General features: G+C 39.6%; 2 protein-coding genes across 24 annotated transcripts in view; one reads left to right on the top strand and one right to left on the bottom strand.

The window, feature by feature from the left end:
• PIWIL1 (piwi like RNA-mediated gene silencing 1) overlaps positions 1–9304 on the top strand; it is a 124899-nt gene extending 115595 nt beyond the window's left edge. For 4 of the 6 annotated variants that reach the window (XM_075898452.1, XM_075898451.1, XM_075898449.1 and 1 more), the window contains one exon: positions 89–646. In XM_075898452.1, the coding sequence (XP_075754567.1) occupies positions 89–205 (117 nt within the window). In that variant the 3' untranslated portion in view covers positions 206–646. Of the gene's footprint in view, positions 1–88; positions 647–9164 lie in introns of those variants that run through there. The other 2 variants (XM_075898450.1, XM_075898455.1) reach the window with 2 other exon arrangements.
• RIMBP2 (RIMS binding protein 2) overlaps positions 5310–25169 on the bottom strand; it is a 185512-nt gene continuing 165652 nt past the window's right edge. For 8 of the 18 annotated variants that reach the window (XM_075898436.1, XM_075898437.1, XM_075898433.1 and 5 more), the window contains 5 exons: positions 22134–22199; positions 20675–20778; positions 10792–10863; positions 9144–9278; positions 5310–6761 (listed from right to left, as the gene is read on the bottom strand). In XM_075898436.1, coding sequence (XP_075754551.1) covers positions 6573–6761; positions 9144–9278; positions 10792–10863; positions 20675–20778; positions 22134–22199 — 566 coding nt within the window. In that variant the 3' untranslated portion in view covers positions 5310–6572. Of the gene's footprint in view, positions 8569–9143; positions 9279–10791; positions 10864–20674; positions 20779–22133; positions 22200–25169 lie in introns of all 18 variants that reach the window. The other 10 variants (XM_075898439.1, XM_075898440.1, XM_075898441.1 and 7 more) reach the window with 3 other exon arrangements.

Below are 25169 nucleotides of genomic sequence, written 5' to 3'. Positions count from 1 at the left end.
ATAAATACAGACTTTGAATTTCAAATTTTTGTTAGTGTTTAGCTTTTACTGAATGTGCTATTTATTAAATGGCTCCCTTCTTCTGTAGGGTATTATCAGAGTGCCTGCTCCTTGCCAGTATGCCCATAAATTGGCTTTTCTTGTGGGTCAGAGCATACACAGAGAACCGAATCTGTCACTCTCAGACCGTTTGTTCTACCTTTGAGCTACAGAAGAGGATACAATGAAGTTTGTGGAACTTTCTTTGGTACCAGTTTTTCATTTTTTTTTCTCACCAATGTTGTAGTTTTCTATAAAACATTTTTGCTGCAAAAATGGTAAATGTGCATATGGGGTAAATGCATAATTTTGCACATTTTTTTTTTACAAGGAAAATACAATTATAGCATCAAAAATAATTTTGAGAAAGTTCATTACTAGGAAAAATGACAAACTATAGTTAATACCTTTATAGCCTATTTGCTTATTCAGAAACATCTTTAATGAGTGTGTGTGGTGGCGGGGGAGCTTTAAAGGCGGCCTACGAACATTAGTTTTTCTTGGTGAAATCTGTGCTTATGTCTTCTTATGATTTGAATACACTAAACATAAGTTGCAATAAGCTAAAACATAGTTCTTTGTCTCCTGTACTAAATGTTAAGTTCTTAAAAGCTAGGCATGGCTATCAACTGTACTGAAAAGGACAAGCTGTTGACCCTTGAATTTTGCATGTCAGTGTTCTCCAATACAAGTATATGCGTTGTGCCTAGTATTCTTAGTTATTAGGGCTCATTCTTGTGATGCTTCTTCCGGACACTGTAAGCATGATGTCAGTCACTATTGTAGTCATTCTCATTTTCATGTTTGGATTCACCAAATAAATTAAAATATTTGAAAATGCCTACACTATTTTCTTGTCAGTCTTAGCATCAGGAAAACAGGCTTAACTAGTTACACAAAATCTTCAGCAGTGCCCCAGTGCATCATGAAAACAAAATAATGTCATTGGTTAGGCAGACAAAAAAGTTAGAAATAAAAAATAGATATTTGAAATGGACTGCATTGCATGACCTTCTATAGGAGCAGGACTGGTTCTCACTTGTTGGACCAGTCTACTTTTCAGTCTCATTTATGAGGCTTCCACCTGTTCCCTTGGAGAGACTATTAAACAGATGAGGTGAGTGTTCTCCATCTGCATAGAAAGAAATATCCATGAAGTTGTAAAATGCCTTCAGCATGTATAGAATATTCAGCCCAATTATCTCTTTCTTGATTTCCTCTCATTACTCCTGGTTACTCCTTTGTGATCTGAAATAACTTCTACAGTAGTTTCATTTTTTTATGCTCATTTACGATCACTCAGTGTTTTATATTTCAGTTTCTGTGCTGTGGAATGTGTCATATGTAAGAATGTGGAAATATGTAAACTAGAAGGTGTTTCAAGTATTTCCATAACTAAGTCCATACATTTAAACTAAGTTGTGTAAATTCGGACATAAGAAGTTAAAATACTGTAGCTTAGAACCACAAGTATCCTTTTGTTCTTGCAGGTATTTTTCCTGCATCACTGAGATTTTTCATGATGAGCTTGTCTAGATGTCTTTTTGGATTAGATTGTTTTATTAGAAGGGTATGTTTGTTTAAATATATGCTCATTGTACTAATTAGAACTAACTTAAATTGTGAACGTTCTTCCTTTTGATAAATGTCAATAAAGTTCTTTGTTTAAAATATTGCATTTGTATGCTCATAAATACGTATGTATGTCTAAACAGAACAAGAAACTGCCCCATTGCATCTTCTAACATGAGTATAGCATCCATTTTTGCATATCCCCTTGAAAGCACGGTCCCTTGATTGGTTGCTTAAAATATGGTCGTTTTGGGAAATTGCCTAAATTAAAATGACACCATACCCATAAACTTTTGTACCGAGTCATACCTATGTCCTTTAGTAATAAAGCAAGTTTTTACTGCAAGCCTTTTGGTACCTATATTAATAAATTGGTATAGTCTAGTCTTCATTTGTGTATTAATCAAAGTAGAATTTACAGGTCTGGGACAGGAATGAAACAGGGTGTTGGATAAAATACGTAGACTGGGCTAACGCCGTTTGCTATATTGAATATATGTGATCTAGAAATAACTTTTAAAATATTAGAAGCTCCAAAGTGCCAAGTTTTACCATTGCTTTTGGAGTAGAATTTTGTTTGAGATAAAAATTTCGTTGTATATACTGCAAGAAGTAATGGTTGACTAGAAAATGGCACATTATCTGTATGTACCATTTGGGATTAGAATACTTTATTATCAAACTTCATTCTTCCAGTAACTGTTAAGGTTGAGTAGATATAATTTAAGAGTAAAGTAATTACAGACATTTTGTAATGCTTAATGTTTGAAATAGTTACAGGATCCCTATTAAGGCTTTTACTTGTAACTTTTAGGTTGAAAGCATTTTTGGTTTGGAAACATCCTGGATCCTTTATTAAAAACTGAATGCATGAACACTAACATTTATCTTTGATTTGCTTGTTGATCTTTTTCTAGTATCATGAAGAATCAAAATTAAATCTTTAACTTTTGGTCAGATTCAGCATTTCATTATACTTTTAAGATATTGTGCGCGTACTTTACACGATGTGGTGCATTTTAACCAAAGTTTGGGTTATTCCATACACTATAGCTCCTGACATCCACAATTTCTTGCACATGGAATAATTTCTCCCTTCCATTTCCCTGTACTCCCTTAAATACAAATATGCTGAATTTCTCCTGTAGTCAAGTTAATCCGTGGGATGGATAATGGAGTTATTGTTTTAGCTGTTGTTTCTCAGAAGTGAAAGTTTCTAATTCTGTAGAGGCTGATGAATATTCATTTAAAGAGAATTATATCTCAAACTGCCATTCTTTAACATGGCCATAGAGAACTTAAGGGTTACTTTGAGTGTGTTCTGTTAAAAGAGGTGAGATACATAAATAGAGTCTTTTCTACCTCTTCCACTCCCCCCGAAAAAATAATTAATTAGTTATTGTAGTGGAAGGAGGTGGAGAAATGCAAGGACATCTACAGTGTAGTTTTTCTTTATATGCTGCTGCCTTTCCCCATCCTTACAAACATAGTTACATCTAGAAAGCAGAAGAGGTCATGGAGAAGGGGCACATGGAGTCCATTTAGCTAATAATGGGTGGTAAAGAATCACAAATTGTGGAGATATACAAAAAGGAGTGGTGTTCTTAGCAACTTAGCATATTTTTTGATGAAGCGAGGCATTTGTCTTTCCATAGACTTACAATTATAGGGTAATTCTCCCATACATTTTGCAGTGGAAGCTGTTCTGACAATTGTTACAAACTGACAATTATGTTATATGGGAATTTGCTTTCCCAACAAATTCTGAGTAAGTTACAGCTTTTTACCGAGATTCAAACACTGATAAGAAATGGAGGATCAGGGAGAAATGTTCATCCTTGAAAAGTGTTAAGTCATAGAAATTGTGCATAACAACTGTTCTCTACCAGGATTTTTATAAAAATATGGATGGAAGTTTATAGAAACAAGAGCAGTTGTGTATGATACAGCTATATTGTCACAAACATAAATGTCAACTAACTGGTTTTTCTTTTTAAGTCATTTTTAGACAGTGAATTAGGGATAACTTAAATAGTTTGGGTTTTATTATGTATTTAGCACAGGGCATAAAACTACTCCATGCAGTTTCTTTGTGCTTAAACTCATTTTGCCCTAGTGCAGGGGTGGGCAATAATTTTTGAAGAGAGGCTACTTCACAAATTTTGGAAGTGGCTGTGGGCCATTCTGGAAGGGGCAGGGCCTTGTACTTCAAAGCAAAGTAGGAATAGAAAGTCCCAGCAACCTGAACCAAGCGGAACACTGATAAAAAGTCTATTTCTGGGGTTTTTAAATTGGAGGTTGTGACCCCTCAGGAGGTCACAAGGTTTCTCCATGAATAGTCAGGAGCTGGCAGTCTCCATTCCCAAGCCCAAGTATTAAATTAGTGTTAAATTTAAAATATTTGTTTTAATTTACAAAGGGGGTCACACACAGAATTTCTGTGTGAAAGGGGTCACCAGTACAAAATTTGGAAATCCACAGGTCTGTGGCTTCTGAGGCAAAGACGAGCAATAAGTTCTCTGGGGATTTTGAAGAATGTGGAGGACGAATGCTGAGCATGTGTATATGCTTGTTGGTGAGGAGGTTATTAGGACCAAATGCATCTCTGGTGCAACTTCAATAGAGTTGGTGGAGTTACACTCAGGATCAATTAGACCCAAGATCTACAAGATACTTGTACATATTTTTATGGCTCAATGGGGATAGGACAGGAGGCAATTCAAGCCTCTGAAATTTACATGATTTATGATCAAATCTTAAATACTGTTCCCCTCACATCCAAAACAGAGTATGAATATTAGTTTCCATGCAGAGCCCTTCCAACTACATGCTGACTTCTACTATCCTCTTCCTTCAGCAGACTGCTCCAGACCAACTTGACAATGCAATCTTCATCCATAAACTTCATTTCTATTAGTCACTGGCTACACTGAGCCATACATCTGAGAATCGGGAAGCAAACAAAACCCTAAAATGTATTTCCAATGAATGATGACGAAAAAGGGAACAAATAAAATCTGTAAAGGAAAACCAGCCCAAGCTGTTCATTTTGAGCAACAGCAAGTCCTAAATCAAGTGTTTCAGTCTATAAAAGCTAAAGGGGTAAGAGAGGAAAACACAAAGAAAAATTTGCCCTTTGTATCAACTGCTTCTATTTAATGGGCCCACACAGCTGCCTGGCAGGCATAAGCCCTTTAAATAGAAGCAGTTGAAAGGGCTTGTGCGTCCCTAGATCCTAGGCAATGCGTTAGGGGGTGGGGCCTAATGAAAGAGGTAGGTGGGCTGGATCCAGCCTACTGAAAGGCTTTTGTCCAGCCCTGTCTAGTGAATTATCTCCTGCTGGTTCTCTTCTAGATTGGTGGTCACTATAGGTTCTTTTTTGGAGCTTGACTTTTGTATGTTCAGGACCTTCTCTGATTAGAAGCAGCTAGTGAAAGAAGATTTTTTTAAATGAAAATTACTTTCTGCGTTTCTGTAGACTTGTCAAATACCTTTACAGGGTTGAGATACAGCTTGCAATTAACCAGTGTAATCTTTGTCATACTGTTTTTAAAAGGTAAGAGAAAGCTATCACAGTGATTATTTGAAGTAACAAACTTAACACTGTATTCTACAAAATATCAAATTTATTTATATAAAATATTTTACACATGAATAACTGTACACATGCACACGCCCACACAATACTTTACCACACGTTTAGGCCAGTAGTTTTCTTTAATTTCATAAATCTAGCACACAGTAGTATCTTACAGTAATTTACATTATAATTCTTTGAAGACACAATGGGGAAAGCTTTGATCATTCATTTATAAACCTTCCATAAATTACAAAAGAAAGGCAGTCTGAAAAGTATGTATAAACAGTAAAAACAATTTACAAATGGACAAGAATTACAAAATAGTAACTGCCAGTGTCTGCTAGCAAGATTATTTTAATTAAGCCAATATTAGATTGGTATTTTGAAACGGTTGTACTCTATTGGTAGAGCCTTTTAACTGGCTACAGCTTATGTGTATAACATACATCTCTTTCCATTGCTCAACCTATTATATGTGTTTTATCTTGATTCTAACATCAATAACATGAACAATGATTTTTAACTTAAAACTGCGTTTCCACAAGAGAGAACACTTGGGGAGCCTGCAAAGATGGTTATTTTCTGGCCATTTAGAAAACTGAAACTTTTACACTAGTGCCAGGAGCTATGAAACAAGATTTTTGACTTAGTAAAATAATATGTGCATCTCTGGTTAGTTTACATGGTACTTCATGTTAGCATACTGAACATTTGCTAAAGAACTTATACAAATGTTTAAAAATGCATCCTGCATAACATTTTCAGCCTCCCAACATAACATCAGACATTAAATGGGGTCAGCAACACATTACTTGATCTTAAATTACATGTCTGTGAGGTTGAAAAGACATTTAAATACACAATACATACAAAGTATACGCTGCATATTGAGACAGTACGAATCATTGTGTATTAATAAGGCAAAAACATCAAGGCTGAGTAAACTAGGAGTTTCAAGACCATTTTTTGTTTAAGGTCAACGTTCAGGTAGTTTGGGGTGAGCATTTTTAAAGAGGGCTCAAATAAGATTTTCTTGCTTCCCCAAAGTTAAAGGAGAATAAAGGCAGAGATTTATCCAATAGAGTTAGAGATGTAGAGGTGCCATGAAATAAAAAAAGATGATATCCTTCTATTCTTATTTTCCCCAAATCTTTTTAGAAGAAAAACAGATATTGACAACATTGCTCTTTAGTAGCAACAAATCCACTTCTTTTTTTTCTTCCCGTTTTGATCAAACAAGTCACATGATTCTCTGATGTCAGAAAGGGTTAAAAATGTGAAGGTTCTGTAAAGATGTACTTCATAGTCATGAAAGCCCTAGTTTGAAGTTTTAAATAAAACATAGCTTGGAAGCTTTACAAGTTGTCCAGAAGTAAATGAATCATTTCACTGCACCCAGCTTTTTCAGCAGTTTCTTGCCTTTGGAAAGCAGCCCCTTTTTCTTTTTCGAGGACATTTCCCTGCCTCTCCCGGGACTACCAGAACCCATAGATGGCGTAGGTGACCCAGAATGGAGATGGACTGTGGGAGATGGTGCTCTCCTTGATGTACCTGTATTCTCAGGAGGAACCTATTAGGTATATTATTATAGTTTATTGAATGTTTGAAAGCACTCATCATCAAGAAAGTTGGCAACATAATTTTTGTCTTACTATCCATTAAACAAAAGGGCCAGTTCATTTCTTCTCTCAATTGTTTTAAGTATGCCATAAGGAAATACAGAAAATACATAAATACAGCTTCCCACAAATGAAACTGTGAGCCAAAGGTATAAACAGCAAGAAATACAGTGGGTTCTCAAGTCGGTTACATTTTTAATAGAGCTGGAGACTCTTATTTTGCCATCATTTTGGCAAAAAATTGTAAGTTTTGTATTTCAGCAATCTTAAGAATGCAGGAATGACAAGGGTCATTTGTAGCTAAGGAACTGTATTTATAAAATTAAAGTGGATTAAGTACCATAGATCCATTTGTATATAAACCAGTTTCCAAAAGGAATTACTGTATGTGCAAACTATATATGATTGTCACTTAAAATTTTTGATGTCCTTTGACCACTTTTTCTTAAAACAGGTTAGCGTACTGTATATACGTATTTGAGAAGATGGCACACTGGTTGAAAGAAAGAAAAAATAAAAGCTAAAATGAACCTTAATTGCAATCAAAGAAAGCTTAAAGACCCTGATTGCTTGGTGTCCTGCAGTTATATATTTGCCAGATGAAGATAAACACGTATTGTACAATTCTTAGAACATGACAGCATTCCTAAATATTTTTAAACAGCTATTTTAATAATAAAAAAGCACTTGAATGGAAATACTGTAACTATATACACTCATCCCATTGTATCTGCTGTGCCCTACTGACAAAAAGTTTATGGTGTAAGATGATACTGTGTAGTATAAACCATGCTTCAGCAATCCTTATTATCTTTAATTCCAGTTAAGACAACAGAAATATATTAACAATTTGCTGTCTTATTGTGCAATAGCTTATTAAGCAAAGGGACTTCAAGCCTACTTTGATTTAAAATCAAGGTCTAATTCTAATGAAAAACAACTTGGTAAAGCACCCCAACGTACACCTGAAGATACCATATGTTTAGTCTAATGCATTCATTAAGTGAGCTGCATGTTTCCTATTGACACTATTGCATTGGTAAACCAAGCCACAGCTAAAGTGTTTCATAAGTATTTGCACTGATGACAGTCCTATTCTGGTAAATTGTGGTTTATGAGGATGTGTGTGTGTATACAGTTTCACAACTGCTGAATGGATCTAGTCAATAGCAACCTGGGATGCAACTGATTGTGGGAGACGTTTTAAGGCCAACAGTTTAAGAAGATATTTGTGATCGTAATTCAGAGCTACATACCCTTGTAAATTTCTGTACAGCTCACTTGCTTATTTTAAGGGTGGAGTTTGTACTTTCCCCCAGTATTTAGGAATTATACGAGTTTATATATCTCAGGTTGGCAAGCAATGCAATATGCAGCTTTCATCTATAGCACAATTTACTGAACACTTCTTTTGATGTAATCAGAAACATTTAGCTCATGGAGAAATATGTTCCAAATGCTAACCTTCATAAAGTTAACCTTAATTAAATGGTGGGGGGTCCCTTAATAGCCATGTCAAAGGATTTATTTGTCTCATGCAAACACTGACTTACAAGTACATACAGTAAATGTCTGTATCTTGTTACTTTGGGGGCACTGATTTTGGAGACATATTTCTTTTTTTTCCACAGTTAAGTTTCAAGACTTGCATTAGATATTGTCAGATGGCTTTAATTGATATCTTTATTGGTATCTTCAGTTGCTCACTTACGTGAAGGCTACATTGCCTTATTAAGGTGTGAAATGAACACTCTTCTTCTGTTTCCAAGCAGATGAGCAAAAAATAAAAATATATATATAAAATATATAATATATAAAATTATTGTAGTGATGAAACAAAACAAAAATGAAATATTCTGTACATGAACAATCTATTTCATAATGTGCAAAATTTGGACAGTTAACTTTTTGTTAGGACAAAATAGTAAAAGGGTTAAAATTATTGTTAATCAGCTATCTTTACATTCTATATTTCAGGAAGTGGTTGGCCTATTCTTTCCCCATTCCCATCTACTTTTCCTGTTTTAATGTAGGTTGTGTGTGTGTGTGTGTGTGTATAGTTCAAGTTTGAGGAACTAAGAACTTTCACTAGAAAAGGCTGATGAAGTTAAAATTTTATTTCATTCACCAGAATCTCTTAATTTAAAATGTAGGTCCATAATTATAAATGCTCATGATATACTAGTGTGAAAGATCAGTGCAATCTTTCCATATTTAAGAAAAATACCTAAAACAGGTAAGTAGATTTTAAAATGTCATAAATAAAATCCAAACTAAATGAGATGGTAAAATATAGAAAGATTGAAAAATTATTTTTTAGTGTAGTTGCTTACCCTTTTTGCTTTTGTACGCAGTGGTGTATCTTGAACATATCTTGATGGTGCATCGGAAAGATAGACTTCTACATCATCAGGCACTTCTTCAAGAAAGTTTGAAGGAACCAACCCCTTCTGTCCATTGAGTTCACCCTGCCATATGGCAAACAATTGCTTTTGAATGACTAAACATGCAGCATTCCTATGAGGTAGAGAACTATTTTTTGTGTGTGTTTTCTAGATGGAGAAACTAAAGGAAGTGATTTGCTTGACACCATAAAGAATATCTTACAGCTGGGCACAGAATTAGATTTTCTGGCTTGAGAGTGGTAAATTATCTGTAATGCAAATAGGGAGCTAAAGGAAGACAATAGATACAAAGTATTCTATAATTTTTGGTGAGGTTTAAGAGTCCAGTATATTAAAGGATTTTGTTCGGATTACCAATAGAAAAGCTATCTGTCTACTTCTTTGACCACATTAAAGTCACTGTGGATCTTAAAATTGACTTTTAGGCTTGGGGCAGAGAAGTCCATGCCCCTGCGTGCTATTCAGCTAAGACCTTTTAATATTTCCTTTGTGTTTGGTTGGGGGGGGGGGGGGAGGAAGGTTGGCATTGCAAAGGGTTGTGCTTTTGAAAAGAGAGTGACTCTAAAATTACTCATTGGATAATCAGAATTTATGCACTAGGACTTGAATATCCCTCAGTATTTTATAGTGCCTGACAAGACCTAAGCAATTACTTGTATTAATACGCTAACTTGGCATGGGGTGAAATTAATATGGGGCATTAATCCAAGGCGCTCTCTAACATTTCTGCCATAAGAGGCAGATACACAACATAAAATAGGTGAAGCATCCTCTTAAAGGTGTTTGTACATCTCCTGTCTCTGCCATGCAGTATCATGGTAGACACAATGTGCTGTGTTTTATTTCAGATGGATCTCTGGGGTGCAAACTCTTTGCAGCTGCTGGGAGGATCTCTGGCTCTAATTTCAGCAGACATGTATTATTCCAGCTGCGACCCTTAAGTCAGAGGGAAAAATTTTATAATCATTGTTGCTCTGCACTTTCCCTTCCAGAGAATCCTATTGCACAAGCTTTATATACGTAGGATGGATTTTTTTTCTGCAAAAACAACATGGAGTCTGGTGGTACCTTAAAAAAATTTAAAGACTAACACAGCTACCTCTCTGAATTCTGTTGTTAAACAAAGGTTACTGTCACAATCTGTTCCAATGTTGACTGGAGCTTGCAGCAAAAGTGTGGCTATCAACATTTGATTATAATAGCATTACTTTGCTCCCCGGTAGTTACAGTTTGATTAGCAAGTTGGACATATACATTCACAGTTCCAAGCTTCTTGCTTGCATTTCAGAATGCATTTATTTCAGCTCAAGTCACCTGCCAATAGGCAAATGTTCTTGTAACATGTAGGAATGTTTGTACATAACTTCAATCTTAAGTTGCAGGAACAGCAGCATGTACATTGTCACTTTATACCATAGTATTAAGAACTAGCACCATTAAGTGAAATGTTTAATAAACTTGCTGAAATCATAATCTAAACAAAATCCTCCGAGATCATATTTTAATAGATCATTCTACCAACAACTGGAGCACTCTGCTCAATGTAGTTTAAAAGACCAAATAAAAGCAAACTTACATAGTAAAATCCATCTTCATCTATTTCACCAAAGACTGTGAAAATGTCTCCTGTACAAAAGGTAAGCTCAGCCTGGGGAAAAAGGAAAGTGACTGGTCATGTTGTGATACTGTCCAAACATTAACATTTTCTGCTGCTGCACTGATGATATACAAGTTTAATAATTTTTTTTCTAGTCATGTTACCCAAAAACTAAATAAACCTCATGTTAAATTAGGGACCAGAATATTCTTAAGAACAAACCAGAAATAAATAACCATGTACTGGGTATTTTCCTAACAAGCAATGAGTTTTAAATGCATGGGCTCAGCTCATCCTAATCTGTGTGGGAAGGAAGAGACTCCTGGTATGAAATCATAGCAAGGATCCTCTTGTGGGGTTGGGGGTGGGATATGACCTCCTCCTATGTGTTGTACTGGGATTCTGGTAATATAGCTGTATTGGAGCTGTGCTGTCAGTGACTTTTCCTGGCTGCAGCAGCCCCCCTACCCTCTGGGAGGTCTCTTCCATAGGGTTGGGTGTAAGACACTGCTTGACCCACCTTGTGTCTGCACAGATCTGGGCAAAAATAGCAACCATCTTGGAAAGGTGGGAGGAAGATATGGGGGACAGTGCTGTTGAAACAGACAGATATGTGAATGAAGATCCATGGGAACAATCTGGGTTCTGTTTGTTTACAGTTTTGTCCACTTGTACAGAGACAATGCTACAATTTGGCTATGTCTACACTATGAACTTTTTGCGGAAGACACAATGCAAATGAAGTGCTCATTAGCATTTTCTCGTGCTTCATTTGCATAATCTCTTCCAATCCATTTTGCACAAAAACAAGCAGTGTGGACATGTCTGTTTTGAGCAAACCCCCCTTTTTGTGCAAGATCCTTATGCCTCTATTTTAAAGGCAAAACAGACAGTCCTGTCCACCCCGCCCCCATTTCCCTCCCATCCCCGAGAGTCCCACTACCTACCTCGAGTGAAAATGGAGGTAGTGTAGGCTTCCCGGGGATGGACAGAAGTACCGCAGCTTAGCGCCACTTCCGGCGATTCCGGAAGTAGCGCTAGCTGCTCTGCCGGGTGTACTGCGGGAGGGAGCATCGGCTCCCTGCACCGCACAGGAGGGGTGAGTTAGCCCTGAGGCAGGCACGCATGGGGTTTCCCTGTGCTGGGGGCGGTTGGCCCCGGGGTAGGCGCGTGCGGGGCTTCCCTGTGCCGGGTGTTGGTCCCCGGGCCAAGTGCGTGTGCGGGGTTTGCCTGTGCCGGGGGGTCGGCCCCAGGGCAGGCGCATGCACGGGGGGGGGGGTACCCTGCGTGGGGTCGGCCCCGGGACTTCCCTGTGCAGCGGGGAGTGGGCCCCAGGGCAGGCACTTGCTGGTTTCCCTCTGGGGGGGAATCCTGGGAGGAGGCAGATACAGGGGACTATCTGCCTCCACTGGCACCCCAGCCCCCACTCCCCAGCCACAGAATTCTGTCTCCACTCCCCTGTCCCCAGCCACAGAATTCTGTTCCCACTCCCCTGTTCCCAGCTACAGAACTCTGTCCCTATCCCTGTCCCCACTGGCACCCTGTCCCCACCTGCAGAACCCTGTCCTCTGCCCTCCCAGCACCCTGTTCCCTCTTCCCTTCCCCCCGCCGCAGAACTCTGTCCCCTCAAAATGTATAATTATAAATGCTTCATTTTAGATTTAAATAACATGAATAAAAAACACACCATATATTTCATAACTATAAACACGTGATTTTAATTTTATACATTGCATAATTTAAAAATAAATTGTTTATCAGAGTGTGTAAGTAAGGGCTGGGGATAGCAAGTGATGGACAGGAGGAGAATAGAGAGGGTGGGGCTTCAAGGAATGGGTAGGACAGTAGATCTTCACCTGTTTGGAGATTTTAAAAAGTGATCTTGGGTGTAAAAAGGTTGGAGACCACTGGGCTACAGTGTGTTTTAAATAACAAGTAGGGGGAGATTGCAAGCTTGGCAGGTATGTTTTGTTTGCTTTGCCACATAGTTTCGTGGGCGTTCCTGCTACTCCTAGCACAATGAGTTTGGCCTGCTCTTGAAAACATGCCTCAAGTTTTGTTTGTTGGGAGAGCTCCAAAATTATACTGATGGCACTCTCTCTCTCTGTCTCTGTCTCTGTCCTACACGTGATACCTACTGAATTGGGCCTGATGCAAGACCTGACCCCAGAACCATAGTCAGCAATGCCAGGCCGTATATTAAAACGGATATATACAAGTTTATAGTAAGTTGGCACGAGCACTGCAATCATTGGTAAAATACAGGCATGCCTAAGAAGTAACAGATAGTGCTTATGTGTGTGAATATACTCTAAAAGATGAGTACCAGAAGGTTTGACAGAAGTGATGAAAGATGTTTTGTTCAAGACCCATGGAGCAAGATACAAGACAAGAAACAAACAGCTGTCACAGAACACGTAACTAATACCTTATTTCTTCTTTGAATGCTTGCTCATATGCATTTCAGTATGTGTGTGTGTAACAATTGTCAAAAGACTTGGCCCTAGCAGTACCCTTTGGTTCTGATGTAGTGCCCCCTGCCAACCTAACTCCTGCCAGTCATGGTGATTAGAGCTTCTGATTTCTTGCTTAGCATACAGTTCTTCTCTCATGCGTAGTTCTCACAAGTTCTTTGCAGTGTAACTAGGTGTGTTCTCAATTCGTTTAGCTAGCTAGTTCTGCAAGAGGTTTCCCCTTCACTTGTTTGCTGAAGTCTTTGGGTGAATGCAGCAGCCCCAAAGGTATAAACAATGTACTAAGTGCAAGAAGCATGTGCCCAGCAGTGACCGGTACATGTACGGTGCCTGGGAGAAGGCCACCAATAAAATAAGTGCCGTATCTTCAGGAGTTTTAAGCCCCAGACGAAATGTGAGAGGGATGAGAGACTTAAATTTTTAATGGAGTCAGCACTTTAGCCTCATGATTCAGCTTTGACTTCTTGTGGTGCCTTGCTATTGGTATGCCCTCCCCAGCAAGCCATAGTCCCATTGCTCCTAGACTATCTCCTTTAATTAAAGCAACAGGATCTATCTGTCTTGTTCACTAAGGTACAGCTGGCAACTATTTCTGTTTCTTACCAGGATTCAGGAATGACATCTCTCTTTGGGGACTTGCTGGTGGGTCATTTCCCTATGGGTTTGGACCTTCAGGTACATCCTTTTACCTCTTGGGACCTGAATCTTGTGCTCTCCTAGCATATGGCCCCTATATTTGAGCTCCTGGACACCTGTTCTCTAGCTTCCCTATCTTACAAAGTGGTCTTTCTGGCAGCCATTACTGCTGCCAGACAAGTGTCAGAGCTGAGAGCTCTTACCTCTTGAGCCTTTGTCTTTTATAAAGACAAGGTTCCACTGCAACCCCATTCTGCCTTTCTGTCAAAGGTAGTGTCACCTTTTCATGTCAATCAGGACATTTTTTTCCTCTGTTTTTTCCTAAACCACAAAGCACAGATTAGGAGAGACTCACTAGATTTATGACATGCCCCTGCTTTTTATCTTGAGTGAAATAAGCCATTCCAGTGGTCAACGTAACTCTTCATTTCTATTGTGGACTGTGCTGAAGGGCCTCCTGATTATGTCACAGTGCCTGTTATCCTGGATCACTATGTACATCAAACTGTGCTCTGACTTAGCCAAAGTGCCGGTCCCACCTATCCATGTACTCCATTCAGGTGCAAGCCTTAACGGTAGCTTTTCTAGCACAAATCCCAATTCAGAATATAGCTATGTCGTCCTCCCTACACAATTTCACAACTCTTTACGTCTTCACCCATCATTTCTGGGATGATGTAGCATTCGGCAGAGCTGTATTGAACTTGGCATCGAGCTGAGGCCCAATCCCTCCTCCTTACAAACTTGCTGGTAAGTCACATAGTGGAATGCATATGAGCAATCACTGGAAGCAGAAAAGAGTTATCCACCTTTTGCAGTAATGGGAATTCTTCAAGATGTGTGTCCCCACGGGTTCTCCACTTGGTGCTGGTCCATCCTCATGCTGGTGATTGGAGATTTTTCTAGAAGTGTCCTGCCATATTGCATGTGCACAGTAGCATCTCCTTATGCCGCTGGTATCTGTCCATTCCTTCTTTACCCTGGTTATAGCTCCGAAGAGGCTCCAAAGTAGAGGAGGGATAGTGGAGCACCCCTGGGGACACACATCTTGAAGGACTTCCATTACTGCACAGGGTGAGTAACTCTCTTTTCTTCTTTAAGTGATGTCCCCATGGGTGCTCTACTGTTCATATCGTGGAGGAGAGTTTGGAGCCATGCCCCAGAAACTGGGCAGCACTGCCTGTCCCACTGGCATTGTTGGAAATAAGCTGGAGATAAGTGTATAATGTTTTGCAAACATATGGTTGGACAATCAAATTGCCACTTTGCAAATGTCTTCCAGTGGGACATTGTTGAGGAAGGCTATGGTGGAAGCCACTGCTCTGGGGGAATGAGTTGCCGCTACTGGTGGTGGTTGTTTGTTGTAGATGGTATAATAAGCATGTATGCATGAAGAGTTCCACCTGCATATTCTCTAGGAAGAGATGGCTTCTCCCTTTGACCTTTCTGCAAATGAGACGCAAAGTGTCGTTGACTTTCTCCTTTTGTTCTATCAAGGTAAAAAGCAAGTGTTCATTGGATGTCCAAGGTGTGTAACGCCACCTGCATCACGTTGTTATGAGGTTTAGAACAAAATGCAGGTAAGTGAATTTGGGATAGAGACTGAGCATTCCTCTGTCCTTAGTGAAAACTGTGTATGGTGGGTCAGCCATCAGCGTCTTTCCCCCACTCTCTTGCTGGAGGTGATGGCCACCAGAATGGTCACCTTCATGGAGAGAGGCGACCAGCTAAGGTGCCATTTATAGGGAGGTAGAAGAGCAAGAATCCCCTCTCCCACTTTTGAACCCCTGGATTTCATACTTTAGGTCTGCTTAAAACTGCATGTACCAGCTCCTGAGGCAGTACTTAAATGCAACAGGAGTTAGAGCTGCATGCCATTTTGTCTTTGGAGCAAGAAGTTAGTTTTTAAATGAAGAGAGGCAGAGCAATTAAGAATAGCAAGCTGGTCAGTCAAGTAATTGAAAGATGTTTAGATCATCATGAAAACATTGCCAGGTATTTAAAAGAGGGGTGAAAAAGAACAGGAATGAGTATTGTGCTGTTTGGATTTGCATTTGAATCACTTCTGTTAAACTTAAAAAAAAAATTAAAACAATGAGTGGTCCTGTAGCAACTTAGGGTATGTCTACACTACAGCACTAATTCAAACTAACTTAATTCGAATTAGTTAATTCGAACTAAGCTAATTCGAACTAGTGCATCTAGACCTAAAAACTAGTTGGAATTAGCATTTTGCTAATTCGAACTAGCATGTCCACATTGAGTGGACCCTGAACTGATGTTAAGGATGGCCGGAAGCAGTGCCGGCAGGGCATCAGATTAGGACTTAGAGCGTGGAGCTACTGTCTCAGGCTATCCAAGGGCTGTGCTTAAAGGACCCAACTCCCACCCCGGACAGACAGTTCTCAGAGGTTCCCCGCTCACTTGTCTAACTCAATGAGGGACAGCAAAGCAGTCCTGGCTTGGAGTGCCCTGAATGCCCACACTCGGCACATCACAGCACTCGGCTATCAGCCCGGCTCCACTTGCCGCAGGCTGCCATCCGGGGGGGGGGGAGGCGTGTCAGTTGGGGGGCTGCAGGAGAGCTTCCACCCCGAGGAGCCTGCAGAGCCACCCCAGTCCTTCCCATCGGGGGCTCATACCCCATTCCTCCCTCACCTCCTTCCACTTTCCCCTCCCTAGCCCCCCTTCCTGATGTACAAAATAAAGGACACGTGTGTTCAAAAATAGAAACTCTCTTTATTTAACAAAACTGGGGAGACTGGGAAAAGGAGGTGGGAGAGGGGAGGGCAACTAAAATGATCAGGGGTTTGGAACAGGTCAATATGAAGAGAGGCTAAAGAGACTGGGACTTTTCAGCTTAGAAAATAGGAGACTGAGGGGGGATATGATAGAGGCCTATAAAAGCATGAGTGGAGTGGAGAGGGTGCATAAGAAAAGTTCTTCATTAGTTCCCATAATAGAAGGACGAGAGGACACCAAATGAAATGAATGGGTAGCAGGCTTCAAACTAATAAGAAAAAGTTCTTCACAAAGCAAATAGTCAACCTGTGGAACTCCTTGCTGCAGGAGGCTGTGAAGGCTAGAACTAGAACAGAGTTTAAAGAGAAGTTAGATAAATTCATGGAGGTTGGGTCCATGGAGAGGTATTAGCCAGGGGATAGAAATGGTGTCCCTGGCCTCTGTTTGTGGAAGGCTGGAGATGGATGGCACGAGACAAATGGCTTGGTCATTGTCTTCGGTCCATCCCCTCCGTGATAGCTGGTGTTGGCCGCTATCGGCAGACAGGCTACTGGGCTAGATGGACCTTTGGTCTGACCCAGTACGGCCGTTCTTATGTTTTTATGTTCTAAGCTCAGGTCTCAGGGTCGGGGGTCTCATTGGACCACCTTGATTTCATGCAAACCTGCTCCCGGGTGGCCAGGCTGGCAGCTATCCTGCCCTAGATGGCCACTTCCCGGTGCCTAGTGCGGAGGTCGTGGATGAGGTCCACGATCTCCGCACTAGACCAGGCGGGCGCCCGCCTCTTGCGGCCCCGGGCAGGCTCCTGGGAGCTGCCAGGCTGGTCCCGGGAAAAGGCGGAGGGCTGGGTGGCAGCGGGTGGCTGGCTTTTGCCGTGCCAGGTGCAGGGTCTGCTGGCTGGGTGCTGGCAGGCTTGCACCTGGCACGGGCACCGTAGCCAGACCGTGTGCCCCTTTAAGGGCTCTTGGGGCCAGGAGGGGGGCAGAAGAGTTTCCCTGGTGGTGCCCAGAGTGGCCACCAGGGCAAGCTGGGGAGGGCTAGTCTCCCACTAGTTCTAATTAAGTGGCTACACAGCCCTTAATTCGAACTCCTTAATTAGAACTAGACATTAGTCCTCGTAGAATGAGGTTTACCTAGTTCCAATTAAGTGTTCCACTAGTTCGAAATAAGTTCGAACTAGGGATTTGCCTGTTAAAGTGAATTCGAACTAACGTGTTAGTTCGAATTAACTTTGTAGTGTAGACATACCCTTAGAGACTAACAAAAAACTGCTCTTAAACTTGTAAATGGTCTTGAAAAGTTGGTGAACAGTGACCAATCCAAAGATGACTGCAAAAAATTTACAAAGCGATCTCACAAAACAAGGTGATTGGGCAACACAAAGCAGAAAGAATTCAGTGTTAATAAGTGTAAAGTAGTGCATGTGGAAATATAAAATCCAAACCGTAGATACAAAAATTATGGTGCCTAAAATAGTTGTTACCACTCAAGAAAGAGATACTGGAATCCTTGTGGATAGTCCCTGAAAACATCTGCTCAATGTACAGTGGCAGTCTAAAAACCTAACAGGATATTGGGAAAGGAATAGATAAGAATGGCCATAGTGGGTCAGACCAAAGGTCCATCTAGCACAGTATCCTGTCTGCCAACACTGACCAATGCCAGGTGGCCTGTGACAGAGGCTAGGGATACCATTCCTACCCATCCTGGCTAATAGCCACTGATAAACTTAACCTCCATGAATTAATCTAGCTCTTTTAAAAATCCTGTTAAAGTACTAGTTATGAAGACAACATCTTCTGGCAAGATAATAAGACAAGATACCACAGTGCCTCTAATGTCATTGTATGCCCACTTTTTGAATACTGTATGCGGAGATGGACATCCCATCTAAAAAAGATATATTGGATTTGGAAAAGGTGCAGAAAGGACAACAGAAATTTAGGGGGTAAGGAACAGCTTTCACATGAGGAGAGATTAACAAGACTGTGATTTTTCAGGTTGGAAAAGAAATGACTAAAGAATGGGTATGTTTGATGTTTTGAAAATGATGAATGGTGTGGAAAAATAGAATAAGGAAATGTTACTCACTCTTTCACTAACATAACACAAGAAGCCAACCCAATTACATGTATAGGCAGCAGATTTCAAACAAACAAAATACATTTTTTTCCCCACAATCAACTTGTGGAACTCTTTGCTGGGAGATGGTGGAAAAGCCCAAACGATAACAGGAAAGATGCAAAATAAGAGCAAAATAAGTTCAAGGAAGATGGGTTCATCAATGGCTACGAGCAAGAATGGGCATGGATGGTGTCCCTAGCTTCTGTTTCCCAGAAACAGGGAAGGGGCAGTGAGATAGATCTTAATGATTGCCTCTGTTTATTCATCCTGAAGCACCTGGCATTGGCCACTGTTGGAAGACAGGATAATGTGCTAGATGGACCTTTGGTCTGACCCAGTATGGCCATTCTTATGTTCTTACAAGGTGGGAAAACAACAAAGAACAACTAAATTGATTTTTTTTAGGGGGAGAGTAGAAATTTTTTTGATTGTTTTGACAAACGAGAAAGGGTTCGAAAACTTGAAAAACTGGGGAAATTTAATTTTTTATGCTAATTTAGGTCAAGAAAGGATGACTGAAGGTGAGCTCCATCTGCTGCCTAGGATGGTAGTACAGGAACTGAGGTGCTACGTGTGTACCTAATGGACACCAATTGCATTAGAAGACACTACTGTGCATATGTGGTGTGGCAAGACACTGCTAAAAAAATGTCCAGTTGCTGGCCCAAGAACGTACTAGCACCCAAAGTGGAGCACCCATGGACTCGAAGAAGAATGGTTACTTACCTTTGTAATTGTTTTTCAAGGTCTGAGGCTCATGTCCATTCCAGACCCATCTGCCTTCCCTCTATCAGACTGTTGCATACCACCAGGGAAAAGTCTTCTGATGGTTTTGCACGCAGCACACACATACATATTGGACTGGACATGAGCAACACATGTTGAAGAACAGCAATTACAGAGGTAAGAAATCATTCTTTTTCTCAGTCTATAAATGTTAGGATGCTTCACCTTAACTTTTTGTCCAGTGAAAGGGGCAAAGGAAAGACCTACTGTTGACTGAGCTGAGTCCATTGGGACTGGCATATGTATGCAAGCATGAACAATAAACATTGTCTCCAAGGTGCATCAGTGGTCTTTCGGAGTAGTGATACTGAGGACTGCTGGACCAGCTATCTTCATAGAACTGGGCCAACACATGGAGAGAATACATAAATACCAACTGATAACATCATAAATTGCCCGATGCTGATGAGAAACGTAGGTGGGATAGAGCGGAGGTTCTCAGCCCATGGCCAGTGGGCTGCTTGTGGCTCAATCAGCATGAAACTGCAGAACCCGTGATAATCTCAGGGCCATACAGATAGTAAATATTTTGTGTGGATGCAGTCTACATAACACAGAGTGCTACCTATGCAGTCCACCTTGGTTAATAGGTTGAGAAATTCTGGAGTAGAGGGAGGACAGACCAAGGATGAAGATTTGGGGGTCTATAATGCTGAAGGTACTATTATGAGGGCCTGATATATAGGCAGATTGTATTAAGGGCTGCCATGAAGCCGAACGGATCAATAACAAGAGAAAAATTGGTATTTTATGAATGTATGTGTTTGGGATATGTTTTGCATCTCTACATTTCAAAATCAGTTCTTGTGCTTGAGAATACCTGTTTGTTGGTGTGATTTGTGACACTTCCAGCAATTAAGCTCTCTCAAGGAAGGATGCTAGGTGCATTAGCTATTAAATATTCTTTCCCTCTTCACTTTTTTCGTGTAGATCTTTGTTATATGACAGTTATAATTGCATCACAAGGCTATGTAATGTGTTTAGCAGAGCTGGGCTGAATATTGAAAAATGTTCATGAATGTATTTAAACCGAACCCATTAATTCATCAATGGCTACATAGAGAACAAACGTAAAAATTATTTTTTGATTAAATCAATACCTCTACGTCAACATTAGGAGAACTTTCTCTTGGATCATAATCGTATAGTGCCACCATCCTCCGTGTTGACACAGAATGCTGTCTGCCACTCCGTCTGTTCCTTTCTGTTCCAACCATAAGGAGGAAAAAGGGAGGAAAGCTATCAAAGTTACTTCAAAGAATAAAAACAGCACTGGTGTAATTTTCTCCCCCCCTGTTGTTATTTTCTCAAAAGAGTCGTAACCAACTCAGACAATTTCTCTAGCAGCTGGACAAGTGACCAAAGAAAAATACCAAAATCTATTAATGTAGTCATGAATTCCTGATGCAAGCTGGACATCAAGTCCAAACCAATTTTAATTCTCAACAGCTAGGTTGATCCTAATGTTTCTAAATAATTCCATTGATATATTGAAAGCTACTATTTATGCCTTTTTAAAAATCTTTTTGGTTAGAAGAATCATCACGTGCTACTATCCAGACTTTTGGATAGTATATTATCACCATTCTATCCTGTTTCACTTCAGTCAGACTGTCACTTTTACTCACTGGTCTTTTTTTCCTGCATAAAACCACCAGGAATTTTGTGCCTGATATTATTCTTCCCTTTCTTGGTAGGGTACTTGGACAAGAAACAACTGTTTTCATGTGATCCAAATGAGCGATTTATCAATTCTTTAAATGAATCTAAATGTTTCCATTAGTTTTGTGGTTACAAACAAACAAATAAATAAATAAATAAAAAGCACTTTCAAGTATTCCGTGAGTTTAAAGCTTTCCTTAGCAGGAGGTGAAATTTAGTGCTTCCAGAAATTGTTGACTGACATTAAACATTTACAGGGAAATCTATGATGGGCTTAATTTTAAAACTGAAAAAGAGCAGCATAATTCTTGCAGATGATGCCACATCAAGAGAAACATGCTAGTTAGTTTTACTTACAACAGGCATTGAGGGCCGATGAGGTAGAGAATAGCATTATGAAGTGCAATAAAGTAAAATGGATTAGGAGCAGCGTTAGAACTCTTGCTCCAAAGTGCTAGGAGCATTGTAGGGTAGTGTAAGGTAACAGAGGACTAGTGTCATCAGTGGAGAAATATGCAGCATGCTTTCACACCTAATAGCTGGGAAGGAAGCATTCAGTCAGAGGAGACTGCAGCACACACCCATACTGAGAACATCAGCAATCTCATCTGCTGATGCAAGGAAGGATTTATAGTGAGTGCAAGGAGAAGTTCAGAGGGAAGGAATAGATTTTACAGAGTTAGGATCCAATTCCTCATTGGATTGGACCAACTCAATGTCTGCCTTGTATGGGTCCCTTTTAACATACTACTCTGCTGGGATAAAGGCAGGCCGTTCTTTTAGTACTAGGGGCCTCTCTGCTTCTAAAAGATCAAAACATATAAAGTAAATCTAGACAGCTCAAAGCAATTCAACTAATTTACAGCTTCAATCAAGTTATTGTTTTTTAGCACAGACCTCGTTTAGACTTTCTGGATCTGCGGTGTACAGAGCGTGTGCTCTCTTTGAAACGGTCACAGTTGACTTCAGGAAAGGAATGCATACAAATAAAAGAAGAGGAAAAGATATGAAGCTGTTCAAAGTTCTTAATTTTTAAGGATTTAATGTGGGCAAAGGATTAAGCAAAATTAGTCATAGCTGAACACAACATGTTAGTTGTTTGATTTTACATTCAGACTAAATCATATGTGATAATAGCATAAAACAGACTGGAGATTTAGGGCCTGATCCTACTAGCAGTCTCCACATGGGCAGACTGTGTGACAGGAGGAATCTGAAAATGTGGATCTGTTTGCACATTCAAGCACTTTGTGTTTACTTAATTCAAAATTAAGCCAAACTCTCCATGTTTCCCAAACTCTAGGAATCTATGTTCATTTCCTTTAAAAGGTGGCAAGAAAACGTAATCCAGATTTAAAACAAAAGCCACTTTTAAAGTGTCAAAATATTTAAAGGTGAACTGTCAGGCACAAAGTAAGGAGGGGGTTACCTGCAATTAGACCTCTCCAGAAGATTGTAGACTAAGGACAGTATGCTAATAAATACAGTGGCATTTTAATACAAGGGCAGTTTTTCTCCTCCTGGAAAATTCTGAGATGCCAACTTCTTCTTTTCTCTGCCACAGTGAGTGGCATCACCAGTAGCACATAAAGATGTTAATGGTGCTTGCAGAAATAGCTTGCAGGATCAGATCCTTCAAATGGCTACAGTCTGCGGAGCTAAAATTATGCTCCTAAAGTTGTATTGGTCCTAAATAAATTATCACATTTTCAAAGTGTGTTAGCACACACAATTCTCTCTGTCTTTGACATAATTTATACATTTTTGTTAGTCTCCAAGGTGCCACAGGACTACTCATATTTTAAAAAGTTTTTGACAGGAGGTGAGAGTGCTCAGCACTTTTGAAAATCAGGTCACGTTGAGATAAGTGTTTAAGTGTGGATTTTGGGGTAAAAAGATCTCAGAAGTGCTAAGATATGTCTGAACAGAAAAAAAAGCCATTAAGCCTTAGAGCCGCAGTCAAATCATTCAGCCTTATGGAGTTCACATTATGGGTCTAAAAATGGCAGTGTAAATGTCCCATGCTCTGAGACTGAGCTCCCTCACTGAGATTTCAAAGCCCATGTTGTAGCCCACGTGGGAACATTTTCACTGCTCTTTTTAACTCCATAGCCTAAGCTAAAGTCAGTTGACCCTGGCTCTGAGACTTGCTACCACATTTTTGGTTTGGGTTTGTTAGAGTTTGTTTTAACTGCAATAAGCCCTGATCTACACTAGGAAGATATTTTGAAATAACTCCCCTTATTTTCAAATAACAAGCGCAGTGTCCACACTCTCAAATACGTTATTTCGAAATAACTGCTGCTCTCTGCAAGGAATAACGCTTATTTTGGAATAGTTATTTTAAAATAGCATTCGTATAGATCCTCCACTGCTGCTATTTCAAGATAACTACTCCCCAGAGTCATTCAAAGTAATTACTCTCCAGTTCTTCCTAGAGTTCTAAGTTGAGATAGCACGTCCACATTAAGGGAGCCTGCCTCAGACTAATTTTGAGGCTTCCCTGTAGTGTGGACACACTGTTTTGAAATAGTTATTTTGGGATTTATTTCAAATAACTTATTTTGACATAATTTCCTAATGTAGACTTGCTCAAAGAGATTAAAAACTTGTCTATGCTTAAAACAGAGCTGCAGCACTGTAGTGCTTCAGTGAAGACACCACTTTCATCAAGAGCAGTGCTTTTCCCATCAATGTCAGTTCTCCAACTCCCTGATAGGCAGTAGGTAGGTCAACACACAAATTCTGCTGTTGACCTTACGGTGTCTACATTGGGGGTTAGGACACTAACTGCATTGCTCAATTGTGTGGGTTTTACTACAGCAATGTAGTTATACAAACCTAACTATCTAGGGTAGAACAGGTTCTGGAAATCCTAAACTCCAGATTTTTCATATATATTTAAGTGCGTAAAAATGCAAAGAAGCACCTAGTGAGAATCAAGTACTCCAGGGGGAACATTAACTGCAAGGAAGTGAAATGCCTAATCCAGGTGCTTTTGTAAAACTCACCAGAGGTGCCTATTTGCATCTTTGAGTATCAGACAGGTAGCCACGTTAGTCTATTTGCATCTTTAATGTCATAAATTCCTGTGAAAATCTGGCTTTTAGGAGTCTAGGTCTTAGTCAATGACTCCAAATTCACTTAGGCGCTTTTGAAAATGTTACTTAGGTACCTTTAGGTACTCAGGTCTAAAATTTTTACCCATGGTTCTTTCACATTGTTTGTTACATGTTTTAAGTTCTTTTGTTCTGGCACACAAATGGGGAAACATTGAGCAGAGAATTCCTGGGATCTTAAAGAGCCTATAGTGTTTCACTTTATGACTAACACTTATTGTCTTATGACTAACACTTATTGTCTTACCATTAGGGGTTTTTATTTTCATTTTATAATCTTGCAAAATAATTTTGGAGAGATTTTTTTTTTGTTCAAATGAATGTTTTGTTTTTAATGCAGCCATGTTTACAGTTCACTTTTAAAGAACATTGAACAAATGTTAGCAGTTTACAGTCTTTGTTTTGTTTCTCCATTGAAAGATTTAAACTTTGTTGATGGCTTTCCCTCTCAAAATATATTTGTATATAACTACAATATGGCTCTGTACAAAATTGAACCATGGATTTAAGACAACTGGTCCAAAACAGAGGCAATGTTGGTTTGTGATATCAGTATATCCTTTACACTTTTTGACTTATACAATGTTCACTTGAATATTGTGAGGCATAACCCTTTGCCACGAACCCTTTAAATTTATGATAAGTTAGGTTCAAGAAGAAGAGTAAAAAGAACAACAAATAAGTGATTCTTTTTATGCTTTCTAGCTGTGAGCAAAACATTTTATCAAATACAGTATCTCAGCACTGCATGTGCCAAAAGCAGAGGGATCTTGTTCTGTGTCTAGAAAGCTTTCAGAAAAATCAGTGTTTTTAA

This window comes from Pelodiscus sinensis, chromosome 15, assembly GCF_049634645.1.
Source record: "Pelodiscus sinensis isolate JC-2024 chromosome 15, ASM4963464v1, whole genome shotgun sequence".
NCBI lineage: Eukaryota > Metazoa > Chordata > Testudines > Trionychidae > Pelodiscus > Pelodiscus sinensis.
This window is presented reverse-complemented; position numbering and strand designations above follow the sequence as displayed.